Genomic DNA, 23,549 nt, shown 5'->3' with positions numbered 1-23,549 from the left:
TGGCTTAATGGGCCGTTTATATATAAAGAAAACGCTGATTGTCAAGCTCCGTCTTGGTAAAAAACAAACAACAGCAAATAAACACCTACAAGTGGCAAAGAAGCTCACTCGCCGGCTTATCCGCTAGCGTCACGCTGACATGGGGTATTAGCGCTATTGACATTTCAAAGAGCGGCCGCCTGTCAAGACGCTCTTACCGAGACTTTGCTGTTTTGTTTGTCTTTGTTGACTTTTGCACCTTTGTCACAAGAGTTTCCACATCCCTTTAAGCTCCTTACTGTCTGCGGAGATAGGAGCTGTCATTTTTTTCTACCAAGGTATATGTGAGGAAATTCAACTTTGAGATGTTTTACCCTTAATAGGGAATCAGCTAAAGCCTTCCAGCATCGGCGAATGAATACAAAGACACTGAAATGCCGAGTACTGTTTTTCAATTGTTTTGCAGTCTCTCAGAGTGGAGTTGAAGTCAAAAAAATGAAATAAAATAAAATAAATTGAAAAAAATTACAGATGTTTACTCAGTCCATGCTGATGTCAACTAATTATCTGTTCACGATTCTAGATCTTTGGTTACAGCTGTGATGTAGAAAGAAACTCAAGTGTCAAGTTTAGATCAACTTTCATTTTCTCTCTTTGACAGCGAGGAGGAAGTCGTCCCATACTCTACTCTTGTTCCCATCATCCCCGCTGACGTGATGTCCGTTAAGGAGATCCTCAACACGGAAAACGTCCCCCGTCACCGAACATGGTGAGATACAATCGAGTCGAGTGTCGCAGATGCTGGGCATTTTTTCCACGTTCTTTGACAATTATGAACTGCTGCTAAAACATTTCGACGGCGCAGTGGGAGTGGAATCAAATAAATAACAGCAGGCAACATATTTGGGATCTTAAAAGACAAGTGGCGCAGACAAATAAGATAAATAAGAACTGCCGGCACCACTGGTTGGAAATGTGACTTTGGTGGCAGGCACAAACATTTGGCAATCGTCTTGGCAGCTGTTTCAATCGCAAAATCAATCAAAGCCACGGGGCGCTATTGTATTCCGAATCTAATTTTATGAAGGCTTTTGTCAACGCCAAATGGAAACAGTTGAGAACTTGATGACTTTCTTCCTGGGTTATCACCGCAAGCTCTCCGCTCCGTATTTAGTTGGAGTGGATTCAAATGTTCGGCTCTGTGAACTAAAAGCTAGATTCTCATTTTTTGACAAAGGTCGGAAATCTGGGCTCCTCTTCTCCCCCATTTATCTACGGAAGGCCGGATAGCGGACACGTGTCCTTTTTCACCAAAAGGACCCTCGAAGGAGTCATTGAATGCAGCCGTTTTCATTTATGCTAACGGCTGCTGCGATTCATCCTTCCATAAATACGTTTCCGAAAAGACCGAATAGTCGCATTTGAATAAAAACTCCACACAGGAAGGATGGCGCTGCCATCGGAACCTTCGAACTGTACGGCGGACATGCCAGCCACAATTTCACAACGCTCCCCTTGCCCCTATTCAATTTCATTTTAGAAGAAAATGTGTTGTTTAAACCTGAGCTAAAAAAAAAATTAGAGAAGAAAGTTCCAGGTGCCAAAACAACACCTAGTTATTTATTTCTACTTGTACTTTTTGTTCCACTTGAGAAGTTTCAACCATTTTTGGGTCATTCCCTCTCTGGTTAGTTCATCATTTGGTACAGCTGTCTTATTGATCTTGACTTTTTTATGCTCCCTGCCTTGCGTTTCAACTTCTTTCCGCACTGAGAGTCTTTATAATTTGAAAGATGGAGAATAGGTTGATTTATTTATCGTTCCGGGGATGAGATAACATGTCTTGTCACCTTTTACATGTCGCACATCTCATTATCATGGAAAGGAGGGCAAGAAATCCTCCTCGGCTGTCATGTATGGATCTAAAAATAATCCCAGACAAGAAACACTGCCTCTTTGTAAAATGTACTTATAAGAATGTCTGCTGTCCTGTTTGCATGTGTCTGAGTGTGCCATCTTAGCATGTATAGGCCATTACCGACCCTTTTGTGATCCATCAGGGCCACTGTAGTTCCAGTCCATAGAGGAGGCCAAACCCTGAAAAGTAAAATGCAAAATACATTTGTTTTATTTTGAGCTCCAGAGTAATATTTTTGTTTTTTACTAGGAGCACAGTTGCCTCTAACTTAAAACTGAAAAATCTGAAAAACTCAGATATTATGTTCCAAGTGGGACATTTAATTAGCCCCAGCAATTTGGAATTCAGCCTTGGCCTTAAGTTACTACTTTTCACATTCTTGACATTTGACTTGTCCATCTTGGGAACACAGCTTCCCCTTTTTGGCCTTTCAAAATGTGTAGTTACTTAGGAATCCAATAATTAGCCCAATGGGACATGTCAAAGTGCACGGTACCTGTCGGGACAGGAACTCCTGACTGAACAATGAGTGTGGCTCAATTCTATAAGCAGTCAAGCTGCCACACTCCAAGTGAAGAAGATAAGCAGTTATTTTGGACTTTCAGAGGGCGAGCGAAGGGTATAGAGGATGACATCTGATGCGCCCTGAAAGACAAAACGTGACAGTAATGAACCTCAGCAGCAGGAATCGTCTGCGGGGCAACTTTTTTCGACAGTCATCAACCAATCCCAACCCAGTCTCCTTACTGCTAATGTGCTTGGCTCTCACCTTTGGATTTCTCCATCTGGTAAGACCTCTTGAGGATTGACACCTCTCAGAAAAAGGAAGGAAAGGTAGCAGGTGTGAGTCATTTTTTTTCCCAAGCTTGTCAGACTAAAAAAAGTACTATTTCAATGAATCCTTTGAAACCAACTTTCTAAAATGCTTGTAAACACATAAAAGACGATCAAAAATATAAATGAAAAATATATTTAATACTAAGCAACTAAGAAACTGAAATAAATGTGAAATAAATATAAATGATTCATGGAAATGATAGATAAACATGAAACATCTCTTAGCAGTGTAGACAGTCTCCTGACAAGGGTGAGGAGAGTTTGTTTGGAAGGGTAATCCTCCATTTTCCCACTTTGCTTCATTCTGGAAGCTGACACCATGTCTCCTGATGACATCCCCAGGCAGAAGCATATAAAGATGAAAAGGTATTGGGCCTAAAATCGAACCTTGGGGTGCCCCACATTTAATTTTATGTTTTTATACTTGCAAAGAAATCAGTTAAAAGTAAATACAGACAGAGGAGTCACAGAGAAAGAGCAGTAGAATTAAATGATTAAAATTATGTGATGGAACATTTGAACAAAAACTAGAAGATACAATTTCAGCGAATGAAAATTTAACTCAGTTAAACTTCACAGAGGAGCGGGAAGAAGTGAGGGCAGAGAAACGTGTCAAGCGCAAGATTAATTCGTGCGTGTGTCTCCAAATGGCTTCTTCAGCAGCACATCCTCTGAAGCGTAACGTTGGATTGACAGATGGATGCGTGAATGTTTTGTCTTGACAGGAGCTGTCCTCTACATTGCTAATAAATATTAAAAATGTCCTCCAGTGTAGAAATTAAGCCATAAACAATCTCACTCCTGCTGGCTGGATGAGTTCTCTGCCCTTTTGCTTTAGGACCAGCTGTCTGATCCCTGATTTTTAAAAAGAGATTGTGACAGGAAAGGTCACAAACAGTATTAAAGGAGCCGCAGCTTTCTGGAGAGTGGTTTTGCACGCATGAGAATACGTGTGGATTTATGCTGTTTGTACATTTCGCTGCCAATTATCCCAGCTATTTGATCAGCCCTCCGTGCCAGAGCGTTCGTCATAGATCAGAGCTGCGTTTGTGAATATTTAATCACAAAAGGCACGCCCCTGGCGACGAGTGTCATATTAAAACGTTCTACTTATGCAATTTTTAGTGTGCGTGCTTAGGTAGCTAGCTGTAGACGACAACGGAGATGGCGAGGCACATTAAAAAAAAACATGACATATATTTGGGAAGTGTCATCACGGGCCACTGGAATCGCTTATTCCTGCTTCATGATTAAATATCAAGGCCTTTAAGTTTGTCTGGGAACGTTTTTCTTTATATAGTTGTAAGAATTTTTAAAATGGCATCGCCTGCAATGCACTCTGGCATAGATTCTACAAGCCTTTAATGCTTGACTGGGGAAAAGTTAATTAGTTTGCGGTTAGTTCATTAGCCAGTTAGATAATTAGCTAGCTAGTCAAATGCATGCCAGATGTTTTCTTTTTAGATGAACGAGCAATCAAAGCGTAGTCAGTCTACCTATTGGGGAAGTTGCAAAAAATTTTAGACGTCTCCTGGGCCCAGATTTTGGTCATGTTTTATGACACAATCAACCTAATTCTTCATCGTCGTTTAATTGATTATTACGTTATCCAGGGAAATCTTAAGGGAAACTCGAGTGGCCGACAAAAGCTACCATCGAGACGAGTGGACGATGTTTGGAAACGAGTATGAGAAATTTGATGTGAGGATGATGCGGAACCAGCGTTTGCTACGCACACGTGTGGACAAGATGGCCCTTCGTAACGAGGTAAATATTGTGAGACATCATTTGGACTTAAAAAGACCTACCGTAATTTTTGGACTATAAGTCGCACCGGAGTATAAGTCGCACCAGCCATAAAATGCCCAAAAAAGTGAAAAAAAACATGTATATGTATATAAGTCGCTCCTGAGTATAAGTCGCCCCCCCACCCAAACTATGAAAAAAAACGCGACTTATAGTCCGAAAATTACGGTAATTGAATTTGTGTTTTGCAACACTTCAGACACAAAGGAAGGCGTCCGAGTACTTGGAGTATCGGAAGCGTCTAAGTCAGAAGGTGCCAGTCTTCGCTGTGCCCCTTAGGGCTCACACGATCTGGGAGGGCATGACGGTGCAGTTTGCCTGCGTGGTCCAAGGCTGCCCAGCTCCTCAGGTCACATGGTAAGATGTTTCAGATGTGGATCTGCTAACCAGTCTTTCTGCACCAGGTAGTCTTGTGTCAAACTGCCGGTCAGCAAATTTGCAACGCAGTTCTAAGGTTCCTGGTACAAATCTCCGTTGCAGCCTGATTTTTTATTTCAAAACTACGCAGGTTAGGGTCTTTGAAAAGGTTCACGCAAGTCGTTGAAACTCACCTCTTGCCTAGTCAGTTGGAAAAGGCTCCAGCTCACACGAGATTCTAATGAGGACAAGCGCTAGAAAAGATGGATGGATGGAAGGTAGAGGTCTTATTAATAAATATTCGCCATAATGACGGAACGGCATTAAAATTGCATTTATGCAAAGATATCAAAAAACCCTCAGGTCAAATTCCCACTCCAACTGATTAACACCAAATATATTGAAATATTTTTTCTTCAAAAGTCGCACTTTCTTTGTTAAAAATGAAATCTTAGGCTACTGGATGGAATGAATCAACGATCACAAGGGTATAATAATATTTTGTTAGCTTCCTTTCGTGCCGTCGCGAATTTGTGTTCTGTATAAGTTCAATTTATGCAATCAATTGTTGATTGATTGTGTCTTGAAGGTACAAAGACGGTAAGGTGCTGAAAAAGCCTGACATGCCGTGGAATTACGGGCTTCAGCAAGAATTTGGTCTCAATTACCTGGAGATCAGACGGTATGGAACTAGAAATGTACTTTTGGTAACAGTCCAGAAATGTGCCTTATACCTTTAACTTTGTCCCATTAGATGCTCTCCTGATGACGCCGGCGTGTACAAAGTGGTGGCCAAAAGTCCTCTGGGTGAAGCTATGACCTTTGCCACACTGGTGGTGAACTGTGAGTAATTCTCGACACAGGGCAAGATATAGGTCAGTATTTTACGTACGTGGTATCAACGATTGGCCCCATAATCTCCATTTCTGATTTGACACACTCTAGATACCATTTTCACATATTGCACAGGCAAGTAGTGTCCGTCACATAAACGATCTTGCAGTACTCATGCATAATGAATTCAAAAGGTAGATGGAGAAGAGTCGGTGTGCCACGGCAATGACTTTGAACTAGTGTGTCCTCTCATTCTCTTAAATAAAAACTTTTTTTTTTCTGTATCTCCATTTTGGATGGGTGCTGCTTCGCCACGCAGCGTATAAAGGAGCCATGGCTGGTTCCGATGATTCCCGGACTCGTGGTAAGCTCCCGCTAATGAGTGTTTACATGTATTTTACCCTATGAATGTTCCGCAAGATTCTGTCACAGTATGTCAATAGTCACTGTTTGGTACATAGTACAGTCATTTGTTTTTAAGGTCAGAGTTCAGTTTGCATTGGTTCAACTTAAGAATGCGCACCACCCATGCGCATTACTTTATAAGTATATATGGAACATAAAATAGAGATTTTTTTGGGGAGGGGGCTACCTTCTTTCAGAAATGAATGATGCAGACAAGTGCAACAGTAACGGGTGAAACAGAGTGAATTATTAAGCTATAAAAAAAGGCCATGGGCATTTTTATTGCTTTGGCTCCATCTGAAAGGAGAGGCAGTTTAATTGCCGCGAGAAATTGTGTTTGCGTGGCGCTAGTTTCTTTTTGATATGCGTTGATATAATAGCATTGGCATGATGTCGTCTTCAAATCTGTCAACAAGTTTGACATACCGTTAAAAAATTTTTGGCTGAGCTGAACTATGGTCACTGATACCAGTACCAAGTACTGACATACTATATGTACCGTAATTTTCGGACTATAAATCGCACCGGAGTATAAATTGCACCGTCCATAAAATGCCCAAAAAAGTGAAAAAAAACATATATATGTATATAAGTCGCTCCTGAGTATAAATCGCCCCCCCACCCAAACTATGAAAAAACTCGCAATTTATAGTCCGAAAATTACGGTATATCCCAATCTAGCAATATTCTGGGAAGGTTCTGTTCCTCTAATGTCTAAAACAACAGCGCAAGCTCTGATATCTTAAAATGAGGCTGGTATCGATATCGATACCGGTACCGAGTATCGATATTCACCCAACTCTAATTTTAATCTCTAATGACGCAAGAACGCAGAGGAAACCTTTTTTGTTCTCTGGATTTTTTCCCCGGATACAATTTTTTTCTATGACACAATTGCGAGTACCATTTGCACAAAGCCTGATTGATAGATATGTAAGGCAAACGCTTGATACGCCAAAGCAAGCAAAGTTGGCCCTGATAAAACAAAGTAAAGAAAGTCTAGGGCACGGTGCCGTCCAGAATGATTTATTGTTGTTTGCACTGCTCTCCATGCGCCGGGTCTCTTTCTTGTTCTCCACGATTGCTTAGGTGTGCCCAAACCGCCGAGGTATTCCCTAATCATAGCCATTGTCGTCCACTCATGACTCATGTGATGTCATCTCTATTTCTTGCTCTGGGTCAACATCAGTGCGAAAGAAATACGTCCCGCTACCGTCATGGAGCTTTGATTAGCACTTTGTCAGCATATTATGGGACAATGTTACTTGAACGTCGGGTAGTCGTATGCAAAGGCGAGTCAGTCAATCAGCAAAAGTGCAACCGCGCCACATTTATCCCAGCGGTGACGCAAAGGTCGAGACTTTGAATGATAGCGCGCGACGATCCAACCGGGGTGAATTAAAACAGCGTGTATCCTTGTGATAGTCGAGAACACAAATAAATTATGCCAGATTTTTTCTGATTCTTTCCTGCCACCGAGTTTTGACAAGACCTCACAGCACCCGAAGCTTCTGTTTTTTGCAAGATGGTACCGCCTCAGTGCCTTTGACAAGTGCTAGCTGAAGTAATAGCGTGTCAGGAACGGTTCACTATCCGCGAGCTGTCACATCTTTGGCTTTTGCATCGTGCTTTGCTTGAGGGAATGCCTCACTCGTGTTCCTTGGAGTTCGATTTTTCTGCAACCCTGAAGAAGTGTTTCACTTCAGAGACACAAATTTGATTCCAAGCTACAATTCCTGATAAATTCATGCTATAGAGACTATATTGAAACAAACAAACAAACTATTAACACTATGACAGGTGCTTTGTTAGGGACCTTCTCTGCCTCTAATTATTTTGGATCTTCATATGTTTGTGAACTGCTCTTTCCAGCCTCGCAGCAAGCCGGCTTTGCTACGACTTTTTCGCCAACCTGGGTGAAAGAAGGCGAGAGTCTCACCCTGAACTGTTCCTTCACCTCACCTCTGCTGCCCTTCCAACAGGAAGTCACCTGGTTAAGAGATGGTAAGGTTCTAGACTGAGCTGGACCCTTTGCCATAGACGCCAACTTAAGGGTCCATTTATGTCGCCGTTTCAGGTACGCCACTGCTTCAATCTGGTGCTGTGGACATGAAGACCACAAACAATGAAGCTTCAATTACAATAAACACTGTGTACAAGGAGCATGAAGGAGTTTACACGGTCCGCCTGAAGACCTTGGATGGAATCCTGGAATCTAGTGCCTATGTCTACGTTGAAGGTATACATGGGTTCGGGACTCGTGTAGTTCTTTGATCTAACATTCATCCATTTTTATTATTATCATTATTATTATAGTGCCATTTTTTTGGGGGGGATTAGCCGGATATTTACAATTTAGCAGCTTTTATTTTTCTGTAATTACTTCAATATTATTCATAAATAGGCTTTTAATTGAGTCGCAGCTGATTTAAAGGGGCAGGCAGGCCAAATGGTATGAAATCCTCTGCCAGCTCCCGTGAGACCAAATCGCTGCCACATCGCATTAGATAGTTCTCAAAACAAGCTCGCGCATTGCATTCTGAAAAATGTGTTTGCATACAAAATATGATCGTGCGCCAGTTCTCATCTCTCGTCAATTGTGTTTTGCACTCCCAAATAGTTTATCTTTCTACCAGACTTTGATTTGCTTTCATTTCCTGCTGGCGCATTCATTCAGTTGGGAAAATTGCATCATCGGTCACGTGAAACTATGTGTATTTTTCCACAGCCGAGTGCATTTGCGAATAATCACACGAGCACTCACATTAGAACTCTTGTCATATCGTCTCAAACCTTTGACAGCATTACGCGCAGTAGAGCAAAGCGACTGGCAACAAAAGGATGAGGAACCGCTCCCGGATGATGCCTCAAAAGTGTGTCTGGGTTGCGGTCTCGCCGTCTCCCTCGTCACAAAGCCTGTTCTTTTGCGAGAGCTGGAGGTATTAATTAGTCCATCTGAATGGAGTCACATCTGCATTACAAATACAAGGTTGGTGTTGGTGAGAGCAAAAACAAACATGGGAGCCGCAGGAAAATAAATGAAAAGATGTGTTGGATGTTTTTTATTAGGGGAGAAGAAAAATATTATCCCCCTCGTAGCCTCAAGACAAGGTTTGGAGCATGTCAGATTCCATTACAATCCGCTTTGCATAAATGAGAAACATTAATTATTGTTTTTTTTGGTGTCTCATTCAATCTAGCAGCTGTTTTAATATAGTTTGGAACATAACGTGGGCAGGCATTCGTGTCCTCTTTCCTCACCCATATGCCTTAAGTGCCATCTGCCATGTCTTAAAGTAACAATAAAATACATCTCCAAAACATAGAAAAAAATCGCAAAACAACAGAAAATAACACTGGCAATTATACAAACACTATAACTACCTCTCCATATGCCTTATTTTAAATATAGTAGTGTATCACATGCAGATATCACTCCTTCGAGAAATTTCACAGCCAAAACGCTGGGAAAGTCCAAAAAAAGGGTCCACATATTTCAACAAAAAAAAAACAACAACTACCAAATAACAAAAACATCAAAAAACAACCAACATCCTCTTCCTCAATTCTTATGGTTCCTCAGATGCGCCGGTGACAGTGGTTGGAGCACCTGCGTCTCCCCTTTTGGTCCAGGTGTCCGACATCAACAAAGACTACGTCTTCCTCACTTGGCAGCCACCTAGTGCCGACGGATCGTCGCCCATAGACGGCTACTACATCGAGAGGTAAGACAGGCAGCCTGAGATTCCAATTTTGACACAACCCAAGTGCTACTTTTTGGCTTCTTCAAACACAGTTTATACACCTAAGCCAAATCAAGATTTAATTACCGTACTGAGGATATTAAAAAAAGATATATTTGGAATGAATTACCCAGAGAGGCCCTGAGTTACACATTAACAAAAGCACGATTGTAAAGTGGGAGTCTCATCTTCTCGGGAAAATTGATTAGCGGCTGATAAAACTGCAAGCGGGGAACGCGGGGTAGCAGGTGAGATAGTTTTCATGAGATGAATGTTAGGCGTGATAATTATCAGCCCTGCAAATACAGGAATCAAAGACTCCTGCTGGAGGAACAGGTGCTGCTCTCAAGTAACAACAATCCACTTTTTTACTTTGTAATTTGTCTTTGTCGTTTTTGTTTTTTTTAGTATTGTGCTAATGCCCTCATTCATCTGTGCATGATGATGCTGCTGTGTATGTTTGTGTTTTATGGCTTTTAATTGGAGCGCTGGATGGAATTCCTAAACATGGCTGTTTTCAAGATGGACCACCTCGCTAGCTATCCAGTTCCCTAGCAACGGCCGTATCGTTAGCGCAAACTCCGCTCATCTCTCTTTGTTCTCCAGAATGTGGCAATAGATTGCTATTGAAGTTGCCGGGCCGCACATTTATCTTTGAAAATAAGTTTCTAATGTGTTTGGGAGGCCCTTTGTTTGAGGGTGGTGGTTATTACGGGCCTTAGCGGGGTGTTTACTGCTTTAGATTTGTCGCGCAGTCTCGCCATTATGTTATAAAAGGGGAACTTGGAAAGTAATGTGCTCGTTTATGATTGCGGGGAGCCATCAATCTGTCCTTCTGTTTTTTACAGGTGTGACCTCAGTCAGGGCCAGTGGCTGCGCTGCAATGAGAATCCTCAGAAAGCATGCCACTTCCCGGTGTTTGGTCTGAAAGAAGGAGCCACGTACCAGTTTAGAGTTCGGGCGGTCAATGGAGCCGGCGTGGGGCGGCCCTCCAAGGCGACTGAGCCTGTTGTCACTGAGGACCCCCTCCGACATGCCAGGACCATGGGTGAGGTGCTGCCGTTGAAAGGGAGACAGGGAGGGAGGTGAGAAAGAGGGTGGTTCCGGGACGTAACCCTGCGGTACTCCCAACACATGATAGCCATAGTTCTTGTGACTACGAAAAGTGATTACACGTCATAAAACCAGTTTATTAATTTTTATCATGTTGCATTATGTTTTTATACGGTGTGGACCCGTGGCCACACTTTCATAAGAAAACAGCGTTACGTTTTTTTTATTATTAAAAATGTTACAAAAGGAGGGAGTCATTGCAATCTATTTCATGAGTAATATTTTTTTTTTACTTTTTTTGTACTGTACTTGCCATCCTAAAAAGAATTTCATCAAGTCAAGGTCACACTGTCTATCCATCTATTGAGATCTATTTAATTTTACTGTGTTACTACTTTGTTATGTACTGTGTAAAAGAAATATTTCCTTCGGGGTGTACTGTAATGGACTATGGCTGTGTTCCACCAGGGTTTGAAATGTGCACTGAGCTGTAGCATGTGTGTGTGTGTGGGTGTTTTCCTCTCAATACATAATAGGTAGGGCAGATGGGCTTTGGTCCAGCGTTGTGCATCATTAAACACAGATGAAGGACAAGACATAAGGTTGACCGCCTTGCGGCCCACTCTCCATCCATCCATGTTGCTCCCCCTCACCTATTTGTGTCTCTCTTTCTCTAGTTGTCACGCCAACCTATGGCCGCCATTTTGACATACTCATGCTTTCATTATGACTTCATTAGAGCTCAAATCTAACGGTCTTTGTCTCTCGTGCTCCCTTAGTGGTCACGGTGCACGGAGGGACCGTCGTCATCGTAAAAGATGAACTGGAAGGTGAGAATTCTGTTCCATTGTTACAGTGAAGGCATTGACACTGTCTTCATGGCAGCCTCCTCCACACGCATGCATGAAGGTGAAAGCGTGCGTGTTATGTGCGGCTTCATTCATCGCAGGCAAACTCTCTTTCCGGCTAATGAAATATTCATAAACGAAAACGGCACTCAGTGGAACAATCCTCATTTGGACCCAATTGCATACTGCTTTGAAATTCCTGTGAGGAACTGTCACATGAAGGAGTATTTTGCACCACACACACACACAATTGGATTTACAAGAAATGAATGTTATGATATAATGTTTAGAGAATTTAGTCATCAAATCATAAAAGTTGTTTTTAGCGGTCACTAGCTGGAAGATGACGCAACTTCAGTTGGTGGGGCTGTCTCTTCCCTGCCCCTAATACTAAATCAAACTCCTCTTCATCTTCTCCTCACGTCACAGGCCAGATCCGAACTCCTCTCCCGCCCACCGACGTCCACGCCTGCGAGCTCAGCGACACGTATGTGGTGCTGAGCTGGAGCGAGCCAGAACCCCGAGGGAAGGAGCCGCTCACCTTCTACGTGGAGCGGGTGGGTCAAACTCAGCATTATTGTCTTTTGAAAGGCTGGATTTTATTGGATCACATTCTCATCTCATCATCTTTCCCGAATGTGCTGAAATGGAGGATCAATGTGTCATCATCACACGTTGGTTGGTTTTAGGCCGCCCGGCGCTGAAACGTGGCAAATTAAATGCACGGGCTCCCCACTGCCCTCTAATCTAACGAGACAGGTGCAAGTGAACACGCGGGCAAGAATATCTGTGATTTCAAGGTTGGGTGCAGTTTAAGGTCAGCGCTCCTATCACATCCTTTACTGAACATGAGGGGAAAGAAATCCGCACCACCTTTTCATTCTTTCAACCCTGAGAATCATCAAAAGTTCAAATAAGATGAATCCCTCCACCTTGTGGGTGCCTACCCGCCTCATCTTCTCAGCAATAAAGGCCCCCGGGCTGTGCAATATCAAGCCCAGACACCCCAACATTTTCCAGCTCTATCAGGAATGTGCCGCAGGAAATATAATTTTTTATTGGACTGTTATACGTTACTGGAGTAATAAAAGTGTCAGAGCTGTCAAAAGCACATGTGAAATACAAAAGTTTGCTACTTGCCGTCCACTTATTTAATGAAGGCCGCATTCAAATATATCTCTCGCCCTTGAGACAGCTTTGTATAATCGGTGGTGCCTTTGACGGTCTTTTTCTGGCTCGCGTTCCACCCCTGGCAAAAGTGCATCGGAAAGTCAAATAATCCTTCAAGAAAAAGGGGAGTCATAATGAAGGCTGGGCTTTGGAGCGAAACACGACGTCGACGTTAAAGCTGAGCTTTGAAAGGGAAAAATGGTGTTGGTGTTGTAAACATTGAGTACAGACAGACCGTACCGATACCAATACCGACACCGGTGCCTGTGTCAATACATTCCTAATGATTTTGCAGTCTGACTCACATTTTGGGCTGACTTTTAGTCGGAAGAAGGGAAGAGCAGCTGGGAAATGGTCAGTCTGGATGCTGTGGTCAACTCTCCGAGGTTTCCTGTCTTTGACCTGGTCAAGGGAATGCGCTACCACTTCAGAGTGCGTGCAGTCAACAAATATGGCGTCAGTGAGCCGTCGGAGCCGAGCGGTCCAATCTGCTTAGGAAAATCACAAAGTAAGTATGTCTGTGTGCACGCGTGACCGACTGACCAAACGACCAACCAACCGACCAATTGCCTGAAAACGACGAACCAATCAAACCAACCAACCGGTGGACGGACCAACTAGCTGCCCAAACGACCAAAGGAAATAAAGTGTGTAGTCATTATCTATTAGCCAACCATTTTTGTTTTTTTATAGGCGTCCCCGCCCCACCTTCCTCCATCCTGGTCTTCCCAGACACAGACACCTCGGTGTCTCTTCAGTGGCAGGAACCCAAAGACAACAAGGACGTCCTGGGATATTACCTGTACTGCAGCCAAAACGGCCAAGGGGACTGGAAGGTCATCAACAACAAACCCGTTACGGAGCCCAGGTGACAACGGACACAAAAGGCTTTTCTCCCACACATACTTTTTATTCATTTTTATTTATTTATTTACGCTCCAGGTTTACAGTCCACGGCCTCCAGAACCGTAAGGAATATGTGTTCAGGATAAAAACAGTGAGTCGAGCGGGAAACAGTGACTACTCAGAGGAGTCTCCGCCCATCCTGGTCAAAGCCGCCATTCGTAAGCTCATTTCTTACTGTGAAAGTCAAATATGTATGGACGTTAAGATCTTTCCACTGCCATTTGTTGGACCTTTTAACGACTGGCAAAACAATCAACTGATTGACTAACCAACCGACTGACCACTGATGGTCCAAACAAACAAAACAGCTGACTGATAAAACCAAGCAAACAAAGGTTTACCCAATGTGGCTTCCAGTGGCTGTATTTCAGCTCAAGTTCCAAAGATGTCAGCTATTATGATGTACTGTTGCGGTGTTGTGTTTCTTGACAGATAATAATGTGGCTGTTAGCGAGCCACTGGGCTTTTCTCGTGACTCTCTGTCAGATAATGTGACTCATTTGCTTGCCGTTCCGTCCTTTGGCCTCCCTAGTGAGCCTCTGCACGAGGATGAACGGCCTTCAACTTGAATGTGGTCTCATTTGAATGCCGATTGTAAGTCTTACGAGCTGCGGCTCGGCTCCCCTGCTGGGATTTTCCATTTTCTGTATTTCATCGACTCCAGACGTCCCCTCGGCTCCTTCGGCCATCGCTTTGCTGATGTGCACCGGCTCTGAGATGGTTTTGGGCTGGAGGAGGCCTCGCCGTGATGGCGGCGACCCCGTGAGGGGGTATTACCTGGATATGAGGGAGGCGGGCACCGAATCGTGGCAGGAGGTCAACGTGAAGGCGGTCAGAGAGCGGCGGGAAACGGTCAGTAGAAATTCCCAAACCTTTTTGATGTCTTTCTTTTTAAAGCTTGGTTTTGAATGAGAATCTTGCAGAATGACATTTTTGCACTTTTTACATAATTATACAAATCTCCCTTATTCCTTGAGTTAATCTGAAAGTAATGAAAATATTGATTTAAGGTTCACATTGGCCATGTCACTAGGCAACAAGCCGGGAAAGTTCTTTAGTCCGTCTCAAGGAGATTGATTATACAAGATCCCTAATAACACCAGTGGATGTCTTTTTGAGTGTTTAAATGTTACAAGTGTAAAATTACACATCTGGGTAAATGTAAAAGAAGAGCGCCGTTGAGTTTTGTTGGATGCGGAGAATTCCCTGAATCGCGTCTATCTCCTGCCAAAGCAGAAGTGCCTAGGGGGGTCTCAAAAGAAAACGCTGAAATGCTGGAAAAAGCTCCTGTGCGACCTGGGAGTAATAAATCTAAATAAACGTGAAAGAGAGAACACAAGTTGAATGCCGAGTCCAGCTCATTCAACATTTTTTCAGGCTCAATGCTCGACCGAATACGGTTTTTTTGCCATTGTTAGCTTCTCAAGTCTTTTTTTGTTTTAGGTTTCCAACCTGAACAGTGGCCTTTGGTACCAGTTCCGCGTGTTTGCTGCCAACATGGTTGGCGTGGGGAAGCCGTCGGATGCCAGTCAGGCTTTCCTGTGTGAGGAGTGGACCATGCCGGAGCCTGGTGAGTGCCAAAACGGTGGGAAAAATGGACGAGGGGAAATCGCCCAACAATTTGGGGCACATGGGAAATAATGGGAAACGGTGAAACCATTGCCCCCCCAAGATAAAACTGCAATATGGCTTTAAAATAAAATCTTTTGATTTATATTTTGCTGAAATGTTTTCTTTATCATAGGATAAAATCCACCTCTTTGGAACCAAATTATTTTGGCGTAACCAATCTTTTACCCTTCATGCTCCCTTTTTATCTAATACGTAGCATTTTTGTTTCCATCCTGATGGCGTGTCTCATCATGCTAGTGTGTTCATTGCAGCTCAGCCTTCAAGTAGTGTTGCCATGGCAACGTAAAAGCCGCAGTGAAACAAAAGCCCTTGGGGAGCCATGTATCTTCCGAGACATGGACGCACACCGCCTATGACATTCATATTGGAAATGGAAGGAGGCCGCTTTTTGTTTTTTAAACCAGCCTCAGTAATCATGCCGAATGGGCTTCCCTGGTTGGGGTTAATAATTCTCAAGTGAGCCCCAAAAATCATTAAGAAAATGAACCGCCGTAGTCAACCAGGGGCGGATCAAGGGAACGTCGCCGTTTTGCGGTTATCGATAGATCAACGGTCACTCTCTTTGCAGGTTGTCCTTTCGACGTGGAGGTACGTGAGGTGAGCGACCATTCACTGGTGCTCCTGTGGGCCGCGCCGCTCTACGAAGGCCAGGGTCCCATCACGGGATACTTACTGGAAATCAGCCAGGGCGATGATTCCGACACATGGACTGCTGTGAATGACAAGCCGGTCACGGACACGTTTTATAAGGTGGGGTGGGGGGGAAAATGGCAGGCAGGTTTGGCTTTTTCTGTCATGTGGCGGCCATTTTTGATTTCCAAAGCAATCCGAGTCATGTGTTCTCTGACAGTCCACTGCTCTGACATATTAATAGAAACTTTGAATAACGACACGGCTGCTAAATGTTTTATGCGTTTCTTATGACATGCAGGTTCCAGGTCTTCAGGCGGGTCAAATCTACCGTCTGCGTGTGTCGGCTGTCAATGAGGCGGGAGCGGGAGCCCCCTCCCTCCCTTCGGAGCCAGTCACAGCGCAGACCTCACCAGGTCGACCCTTGTACACCGCTAGAAATCTGACTTAAAGCGACTGTTTGAAAATATTGTATAACGTAACAAAAACATTTGATTGTATCATCATCAGATACCAAAAGCATCGAGGTGGGCGTGGACGATGACGGCTTCATCTACCTGGCATACGAGTGCGATCACGTCTGCGACGGCAGCGTGGGTCTCTGGAACAAAAACTACACGGAGCCCATCGACGGCGCGAGAGCTCAGGCGGACAACAAGGACGGCAGGTGGGGACCGCCATCCATTGTGGCAGTTCCGCGCAGGGTGCGAACACGGGGTGATATCACGGGGTCAGGAACTCTGCGAAAAGGACGCCAGATGGAGCCAAGTTGGATTTCCGTGGCTGAAACTCAAGTCTCCAAAGTCGCTGACCTCTTCACACTCTTTAAGTGCCTTCTCGTGTTCGTTCGCAAGCGATGTTCCGTCCTACCCCGCTGCGCTCGTAAAACCATTTCATCGTCACAAGGGTACATGAAATGAGGATAAATGACTTATGTCCTGCTTAAAATATGAGCTAATAGAGCGACCATTCTTGTAAATGAGGCACGAACAAGACAGTGAAACGAATACAGGACTTTAATTCCTGATCCTACGGGTATTTTGCTGAAAGTTATTAGGAAACCTGGGAACTGTTTTAAAGTTAAAAAAAAAAGTCAAAGCACAGCCCAGTGTCTTCAGGCCTTTGAAAAGGAGAAAATGACAAAAATTGTGCACTTGGTGCAACAATCCATCTTTGCCTCCATTAGGTCTGTCCTCACCTTCAACGACCCCTGCGAGCAAGACCTGGCTCTCTACACTGTGGAGATGAGCGACGATCCCAGCCTGTCATCCAGCTACCTCCTCACCGCCGAAGGTCGTGTAAAATTACGCTCCGACCCTTCACTATCTCCTAACTGTTGACGTTCTACACCCGTTTAAAAAAACAACCTGAAAAACCCCAATTTTCAAAGAGTTTATAAAAGAAAAATATTTGTAAAATGGATTTTTAATGTTGTGGATTAATTCAGTGAACGAGACTCCCAATCACCTCCAGCGGCATCACAAAGTCGGGCTCAGTGAATTGAGCAATCTAATTTTGCGTATTGCCTTCTCAAGGTCACAACACCAATCAGCCGTCATGTTCTCCCATCAACATTTCCAAACGTGATCAATCAATTCAAATGTTTAATGAACCTCTTCTCGCTCTTGCAGACCTTGAACGCCTCAAAGAACTCAGCCGACAAGTCCAAAATCCACGTATGCCTCCTCATGTTATATTTGAATTTATTCTATATGTGTAATAATTCAATGGTTGAAGAAAAGAAAATTCTCCTTCGGCAGTTATCGAACTGAAGTCAGGCTGGCATGTGGAAGTTTCGGAGACGGGCGGCGTGCGTCTGTGGCTTCACACGGAAAGTCTGAGCGACGATGCCGAGCTGCGTCTGGTTTTCAACGACAAAGAAATCTCCAGCACTCCCGTAAGAGCTGCCGAAAAGCTTCTTCTGCTCCGACAATACTTGGGAGAAAAAATCTCTTGAATATAACCTCATCGGATAAAAACAGATCAAATTAGGACCTGTCCGTATTTTATGTTTCAGGATTATATTTTTTCTGCAGATAAGTAAATAGCAGGAGAATAATGTTAATTAAAACTGCAAAGCGAGCCATTAATAACAGAGTGTGTGAAAGTGTCAGAGCGACGCCCACTGAGTTAAAAAAAAAAATAGCAACAGGCTAACAAAGGTGAAATGAAATGACAATTTTGCATTCTGTAGATTTAACATCCGCAGGAGGAAATTACCCTTGTGACACGGGAAAAGAAATTGACAAATAACATTACAGGGCAGTGTAACACAAACTCAAAACAGATGCTGCGAATTTTATTACATTCCCTGTCCATGTAATGAAGTCAGACAAGTGGAGGGCCGTACGAGGATGACCTCCCCCAAGGCCAATCTGTTTACAAAAGTGAAGAATTGATGACGCTCTAAATAGAAAGTCTGCAGCCGTTTTGTTTGGGGAGGTTGGAAAGAAAAATTCTGAATCTGCGTTTGTTTTAAACAGCCAATTCTCCACTCAGCTTGAGTTTACTATGGATGCTGAAAATAAGTAAAGCATAAGGATTTATTAACTGTAACCTAAAAACATTCAACTGTGGAGTCGACAGAACACAAATCCAACATAGTGTCGCCATCCACTTGGCTTATTTCCATCGACTCTCTCAGCGCCAGCAGCTGCCGCTCACGCGGACAGCGCCGGCGTCTCATTTTCATTCGCTCCATTATCTGCCCGCTATCCCGAGTTCCATCCGAGGAACGCTGATTACGCATCGTTTCTGAATGATCACAGCTGAGGTTTGCGAATCCAAAAGCCCATTTAGCTGATTAGCGCTGCCGGGTTCGCCGTACATCACATGGTCGCACGCCGAGCCATCACGCAATCGTATGAGCTCAACGTAATGAACATAAAAACCTGGCAAATGAGCTCAAATGATGTTTGTTGCCGCTTTTGAGTGGGCCCCGCGCGAATTGCAGAAATATTTCATCATGCACTTGGGTGAGTAGCTCTCCAAGCGACAGCGCCTTCATACCTTGTATCTTTTTGCCCGCGCAAATGCAGAACCGCAGAATCCACTTCGACAAGGCCGCCGGTCTGGTGGAGGTGCTGATAGATCGGATGAGCCACGAGGATGAAGGCTCGTACACGGCCCAGCTGCGGGATGGACGGGCCAAGAACCAGTTCACGTTGGTTTTGGTGGATCACAGTGAGTCACATAACAGATTATGTTATATTAGATATTTCCAAAATGTAACACATTCTGTATTAAAAGGCATAAATTAAAACCCTAACCCAAGAATCATACTTTCGACAGAAAAAAAACAATGGAAAGAAAAAAAACATCCGTCTAATTGTGAGGAAATCTAACGCGGGAAAAACTCATTGACCTTGACCTTTTTCAATCTACCACTCATGAAAATAATGAATATAAGTAAATGTATAAATAAGCAGCAGTAGTGCGAAATGAAAGGCCTCCCAAATTGACGACAGCCACAAAAATGAGTAAACACATAAAACAAAATTGCATAACAAAACATCCAAATTCCTTTTGCTGTTGCTCTTTCCATCTAATGTAATCAGATTGTGTCAGTGTATCTAGGAAACACATAAACCAAAACTGCATAACAAAACATCCAAATTCCTTTTTCAGTTGCTCTTTCCATCAAATGTAATCAGACTGTGTCAGTGGATCTAATGAACCAATTATCTGTGCCCCCCGCCACCATCCAGAATTCCGTGAGGTGATGGCCCTGGCAAACGCCAAGCGACGCGACCATGAGAGAAAAAGCGGTGAGGCATCGGTCAGCGCGTCTCTCTGTAAACATGCCACGTGCGCCGTTGGCTCGCACGTTCAAACGCGGCCGCCTCATTACGATAACAAATGGCTGCCGGTGACCTTTAAGAGGCGCAGATGCACAACGAGCTCCGCATACATCATCATGACATTGTCATCGTTTGCTTGTCCTCCCAAAGGACCCTACTTCGAGGAGTTCTTGTCTTGGAACGTTAACGAGGAATGCCAAGTGATCATAAAGTGCAAGGTACTTAATTGTAGCAATGAATATAATGGCGCTGTTTTGGTCTTTGCGTGACAGTCATTAATGCAAACGACCAAAGAGGAATTATTAGAAAATACGCTAAGAGCATTAAAATGCTCCTTTTTGTGGAGATATTACTTTCCAATAGTTTCATGATGTTATGCACACGTTGAGGATGGCCATACCTGCTTTAGTGTTTGTTATGGATCAAATTGATCACTTTTAAAGTTTCAAAATACTATATTTTGGGAAATTATTTAAATATGTGTTGTCTGCGCTTAGTAGTTGTGTTTCTTGGCCTTGTTTGTTTGTTTGTTTGTTTGTTTGTTTGTTTGTTTGTTTGTTTGTTTTGGACTGCTTATTCCCTGGATTTGTGCTCAGGCCAGAGCAATAACAATGTTGATTTAGCGCCCTCTAGTGGTTTCTTGCTGCTACAGTCGTTAAGAGCGTCATTTTGACATCAACAGTTTTTGGGGAGTGCGTCGATTACGTGAAGATTTTTTTCCTTCCCATACCCCAATCTTTCCTCATGATTCTCAAATCCTTTCCATATGCTGTGTTATTGTATGAAATGTCCCGGCTTGTATTTGGTGGAATGTATCTGTGATGCCACAGGTGACAAACACAACTAAAGACTCCACCCTCAAGTGGTTCAAGGACGGAGTGGCGGTATCACAGACCGATTATGACCACCCGTCTGGAGTCAGCGCGCTCACCATCACACAGGTAGTCAAACATTAATCATAATGTGTGTCAGTTTTCAATGTCTAATTATTTGAGTTGTGTCCCCTCTCAGGTTGACAAAAAGCAGGCGGGCTCTTATAAAGCGGTAGTGTCAGATGCCAGAGGAGAGGACGTCAGCACTTTGGCTTTGCAGGGTGAAGGTGATGTGGCGAGAGCTCATTTGTTGATACATACAGTGGTACCTCTACTTACGAACTTAATTGGTTCCACGGTCGGGTTTGTAAGTAGAAACGTTTGTAAGTGGAAGCAACGTTTCCCTTAGGAATCAATGTATAAGCAAATAATGCGTGCCAGACTATCCCGAAAGTCACACTTATTGCCCTATTTTTCCATGTAAAACATACAGAAAACCAAAACAACACTTTTATTTTTGCTTTTTCAAACCTTTATAACAAAAAATAAATGTAACTTTATTCTTGACCGCCTAACTTTGCTTAGGGAGTTTCTAATTTTCTACAATTGCTAAAATACCCCCAAGAAGACACAGAAAAAGTCAGGCTAATAAATTATTGCATGATTCCACATACTCGTTGCAATGTGGTCATGTACTCGTCAGTACTAATTATGAATTGAACCCACTATTTATAAGTTGTGAGACTATCACGATACGACTGAACCACGTGAAAAAGTCATTAGGCAGTCAGGAATCGCCATTGGCTAAAACGGGAGGAGGCGTACTTATTCTCACAGGTTGACCAATAGGGCCACTGTCAGAATTAGTAACTTTGCTTGTAGAGGGGAGCACCTATTTAAATTTGCTACACTTGGTGAAAATATTCCCAAGAAGACAGAACAGTAAAGTGATGCTGGCATGAATGCCATGAATGGCATGAACGGCGCTTCCAGGCCCTACTGGGAGCAAAATAATTCAATGTTCAATGTCTTGTGTCTGGCGCGTTGGGTCGGAAGTCGAAAATTGGTTCGTAAGTAGATGTAGAAAAATCGTGAGGCTCCGGTTCGTATCTCTAAAAGTCGGTAAGTATAGGCGTTATACGTAGAGGTACCACTCTATTTAGAACATATTTACATATTTCATTTATAAGATATATGACAAATTGGACTGGAACAACTATGTTTATGTTTTTTCGCAGAGTACGACAAGCTTCTCCAGCAGCTGAGCAAACAATGCGGTGAGCGAGTCAGTCGCACACCAAACTGCTTTGTTGACATGACACAACATTTATGCATCCCTCCATCCCTGTCTACAGGATTGTCGGCCGGTCCGCTGCGGGTTCAGAGCACCGCAGAAGGTTTCAGGCTCTACTGCTGTCTCACCTACTATATCAGCTACCTGAAGACCACCTGGAGCTTCAAGTAAGACTTGACAGGACTGCCGTACAGGTCATGCATAAATAATAAGCAGAGGGGAACTTTAGTCAGACGTGCATGTTAGGTTCAATGAAGACAAAAATGGCCATAGGCGTGACTGTGTGTGTGCTTGACCCGGCAACCAGAATGGAACCCGGCAACCTCTCGTCCAATTTCGGCCAGGATTGGCACCTGACCAGCTCCTACTGAGATCCTAATGAGGAACACTGATGTTTGGCAACGATTTGAGTCGACCGGAGCCAAGAAAGGCTCAAAAGAGAAATGGGCTGTCAAACCAAATGTTGAATTAATTTTTCACTTTGATTCCATAAGCGCATCCCATCATTATTCATGTTTGCTTTGAATAATGTCCAATTTGGCTTTTTTAAGAAAACAATTACAATTACATTTCATTGGTGATTTAACTGAAGTAGACAGACGAAACACCTAACTTTGGCATAAAGCTGTGCGCATTGGACAAAGAAAAGGTGGATTTAAACGTCATCGACGATTATGACAAATGCTGATGGATTTTAAAAGTGAGCCTGTAGCACCATCTGCTGGATGTAAAGGTAACACCCCGGAAAACTGAACAAATCTGTCCGCAGCTGAAGTTCTGCACCAGAAACTCACCTATTTTTTTGCAGGTTCTCAAGCTCCCACATTCCAAAAACATGTTAGTTTTGTTGAAGACTTCAAACTAAAAAAAACTCTTCCACGAACCCACTGTGCTCACTATCCATTGACAAATGCTAAGAAGTCGGATGTGGTCGGGATTGGTTTTGTTTGTCTCCCAGGGGCAAACAGATGGAACCCCAGTCCAGGATCAGGATGGGCAGCAACGTGCACACAGTTTGGATGGACATCTTCAACCCCACAGAGAACGACAAAGGCAAATACTCCCTGGACATGTTTGACGGCGTCGAGACACACCAGCGCCACCTGGACCTGTCAGGACAAGGTGAGGGCACGTTTGGGATGCACAGCAAGTGTGGGGTAACTTTGTTATGAAATTGACATTTTTTGCAGCATTTGCAGACGCTTTGCGGGAGCACCAGAGGCTTAAGTAAGTTGTCTTTAGTTTCAACTTGGTCCGTATTGTTGACTGACCACTGATTAGACATTTTTCATCTCTGCAGGCAAGAGGGCGTCATTGAGAAAAGTGAGTCACAAAGTTGTCCCTGAGAAGAAACGACTCGGGTGGTTGTCATCGACTGACTTGAGTTTGTTTCAGACCGAGCCAAGGTGACAAAAGGTCTTCCGGATGTGGTGGCCATCATGGAGGGCAAGGTGAGACACCTCGATTCATTCCAGCGTCAAATCGCCACCATGATGTATGAAATAATTATTTACGATTTTTAATG

The 23,549-nt window shown here is 43.5% G+C and overlaps 1 protein-coding gene across 1 annotated transcript in view; it reads left to right on the top strand.

Annotated features, from left to right (window-relative positions):
- myom3 (myomesin 3) overlaps nucleotides 1-23,549 on the top strand; it is a 28,670-nt gene that overhangs the window by 4,093 nt on the left and 1,028 nt on the right. The window contains exons 3-36 of the mRNA XM_061289875.1: nucleotides 641-748; nucleotides 4,348-4,501; nucleotides 4,740-4,897; nucleotides 5,487-5,579; nucleotides 5,652-5,740; nucleotides 6,051-6,095; nucleotides 8,009-8,140; nucleotides 8,214-8,375; nucleotides 9,720-9,861; nucleotides 10,728-10,927; nucleotides 11,712-11,762; nucleotides 12,210-12,337; nucleotides 13,275-13,458; nucleotides 13,644-13,818; nucleotides 13,893-14,014; nucleotides 14,521-14,708; nucleotides 15,300-15,426; nucleotides 16,057-16,238; nucleotides 16,420-16,534; nucleotides 16,629-16,785; nucleotides 17,305-17,411; nucleotides 17,750-17,794; nucleotides 17,879-18,015; nucleotides 19,157-19,301; nucleotides 19,826-19,885; nucleotides 20,069-20,136; nucleotides 20,749-20,859; nucleotides 20,930-21,017; nucleotides 21,969-22,007; nucleotides 22,086-22,191; nucleotides 22,983-23,146; nucleotides 23,215-23,251; nucleotides 23,325-23,347; nucleotides 23,420-23,475. Of these exons, the coding sequence (XP_061145859.1) occupies nucleotides 641-748; nucleotides 4,348-4,501; nucleotides 4,740-4,897; nucleotides 5,487-5,579; nucleotides 5,652-5,740; nucleotides 6,051-6,095; nucleotides 8,009-8,140; nucleotides 8,214-8,375; nucleotides 9,720-9,861; nucleotides 10,728-10,927; nucleotides 11,712-11,762; nucleotides 12,210-12,337; nucleotides 13,275-13,458; nucleotides 13,644-13,818; nucleotides 13,893-14,014; nucleotides 14,521-14,708; nucleotides 15,300-15,426; nucleotides 16,057-16,238; nucleotides 16,420-16,534; nucleotides 16,629-16,785; nucleotides 17,305-17,411; nucleotides 17,750-17,794; nucleotides 17,879-18,015; nucleotides 19,157-19,301; nucleotides 19,826-19,885; nucleotides 20,069-20,136; nucleotides 20,749-20,859; nucleotides 20,930-21,017; nucleotides 21,969-22,007; nucleotides 22,086-22,191; nucleotides 22,983-23,146; nucleotides 23,215-23,251; nucleotides 23,325-23,347; nucleotides 23,420-23,475 (3,898 nt within the window). The remainder of the gene's footprint in view (nucleotides 1-640; nucleotides 749-4,347; nucleotides 4,502-4,739; nucleotides 4,898-5,486; nucleotides 5,580-5,651; nucleotides 5,741-6,050; nucleotides 6,096-8,008; nucleotides 8,141-8,213; nucleotides 8,376-9,719; nucleotides 9,862-10,727; nucleotides 10,928-11,711; nucleotides 11,763-12,209; nucleotides 12,338-13,274; nucleotides 13,459-13,643; nucleotides 13,819-13,892; nucleotides 14,015-14,520; nucleotides 14,709-15,299; nucleotides 15,427-16,056; nucleotides 16,239-16,419; nucleotides 16,535-16,628; nucleotides 16,786-17,304; nucleotides 17,412-17,749; nucleotides 17,795-17,878; nucleotides 18,016-19,156; nucleotides 19,302-19,825; nucleotides 19,886-20,068; nucleotides 20,137-20,748; nucleotides 20,860-20,929; nucleotides 21,018-21,968; nucleotides 22,008-22,085; nucleotides 22,192-22,982; nucleotides 23,147-23,214; nucleotides 23,252-23,324; nucleotides 23,348-23,419; nucleotides 23,476-23,549) is intronic.

Source organism: Syngnathus typhle, linkage group LG10, assembly GCF_033458585.1.
Source record: "Syngnathus typhle isolate RoL2023-S1 ecotype Sweden linkage group LG10, RoL_Styp_1.0, whole genome shotgun sequence".
NCBI classification, from domain to species: Eukaryota; Metazoa; Chordata; class Actinopteri; order Syngnathiformes; family Syngnathidae; genus Syngnathus; species Syngnathus typhle.
This window is presented reverse-complemented; position numbering and strand designations above follow the sequence as displayed.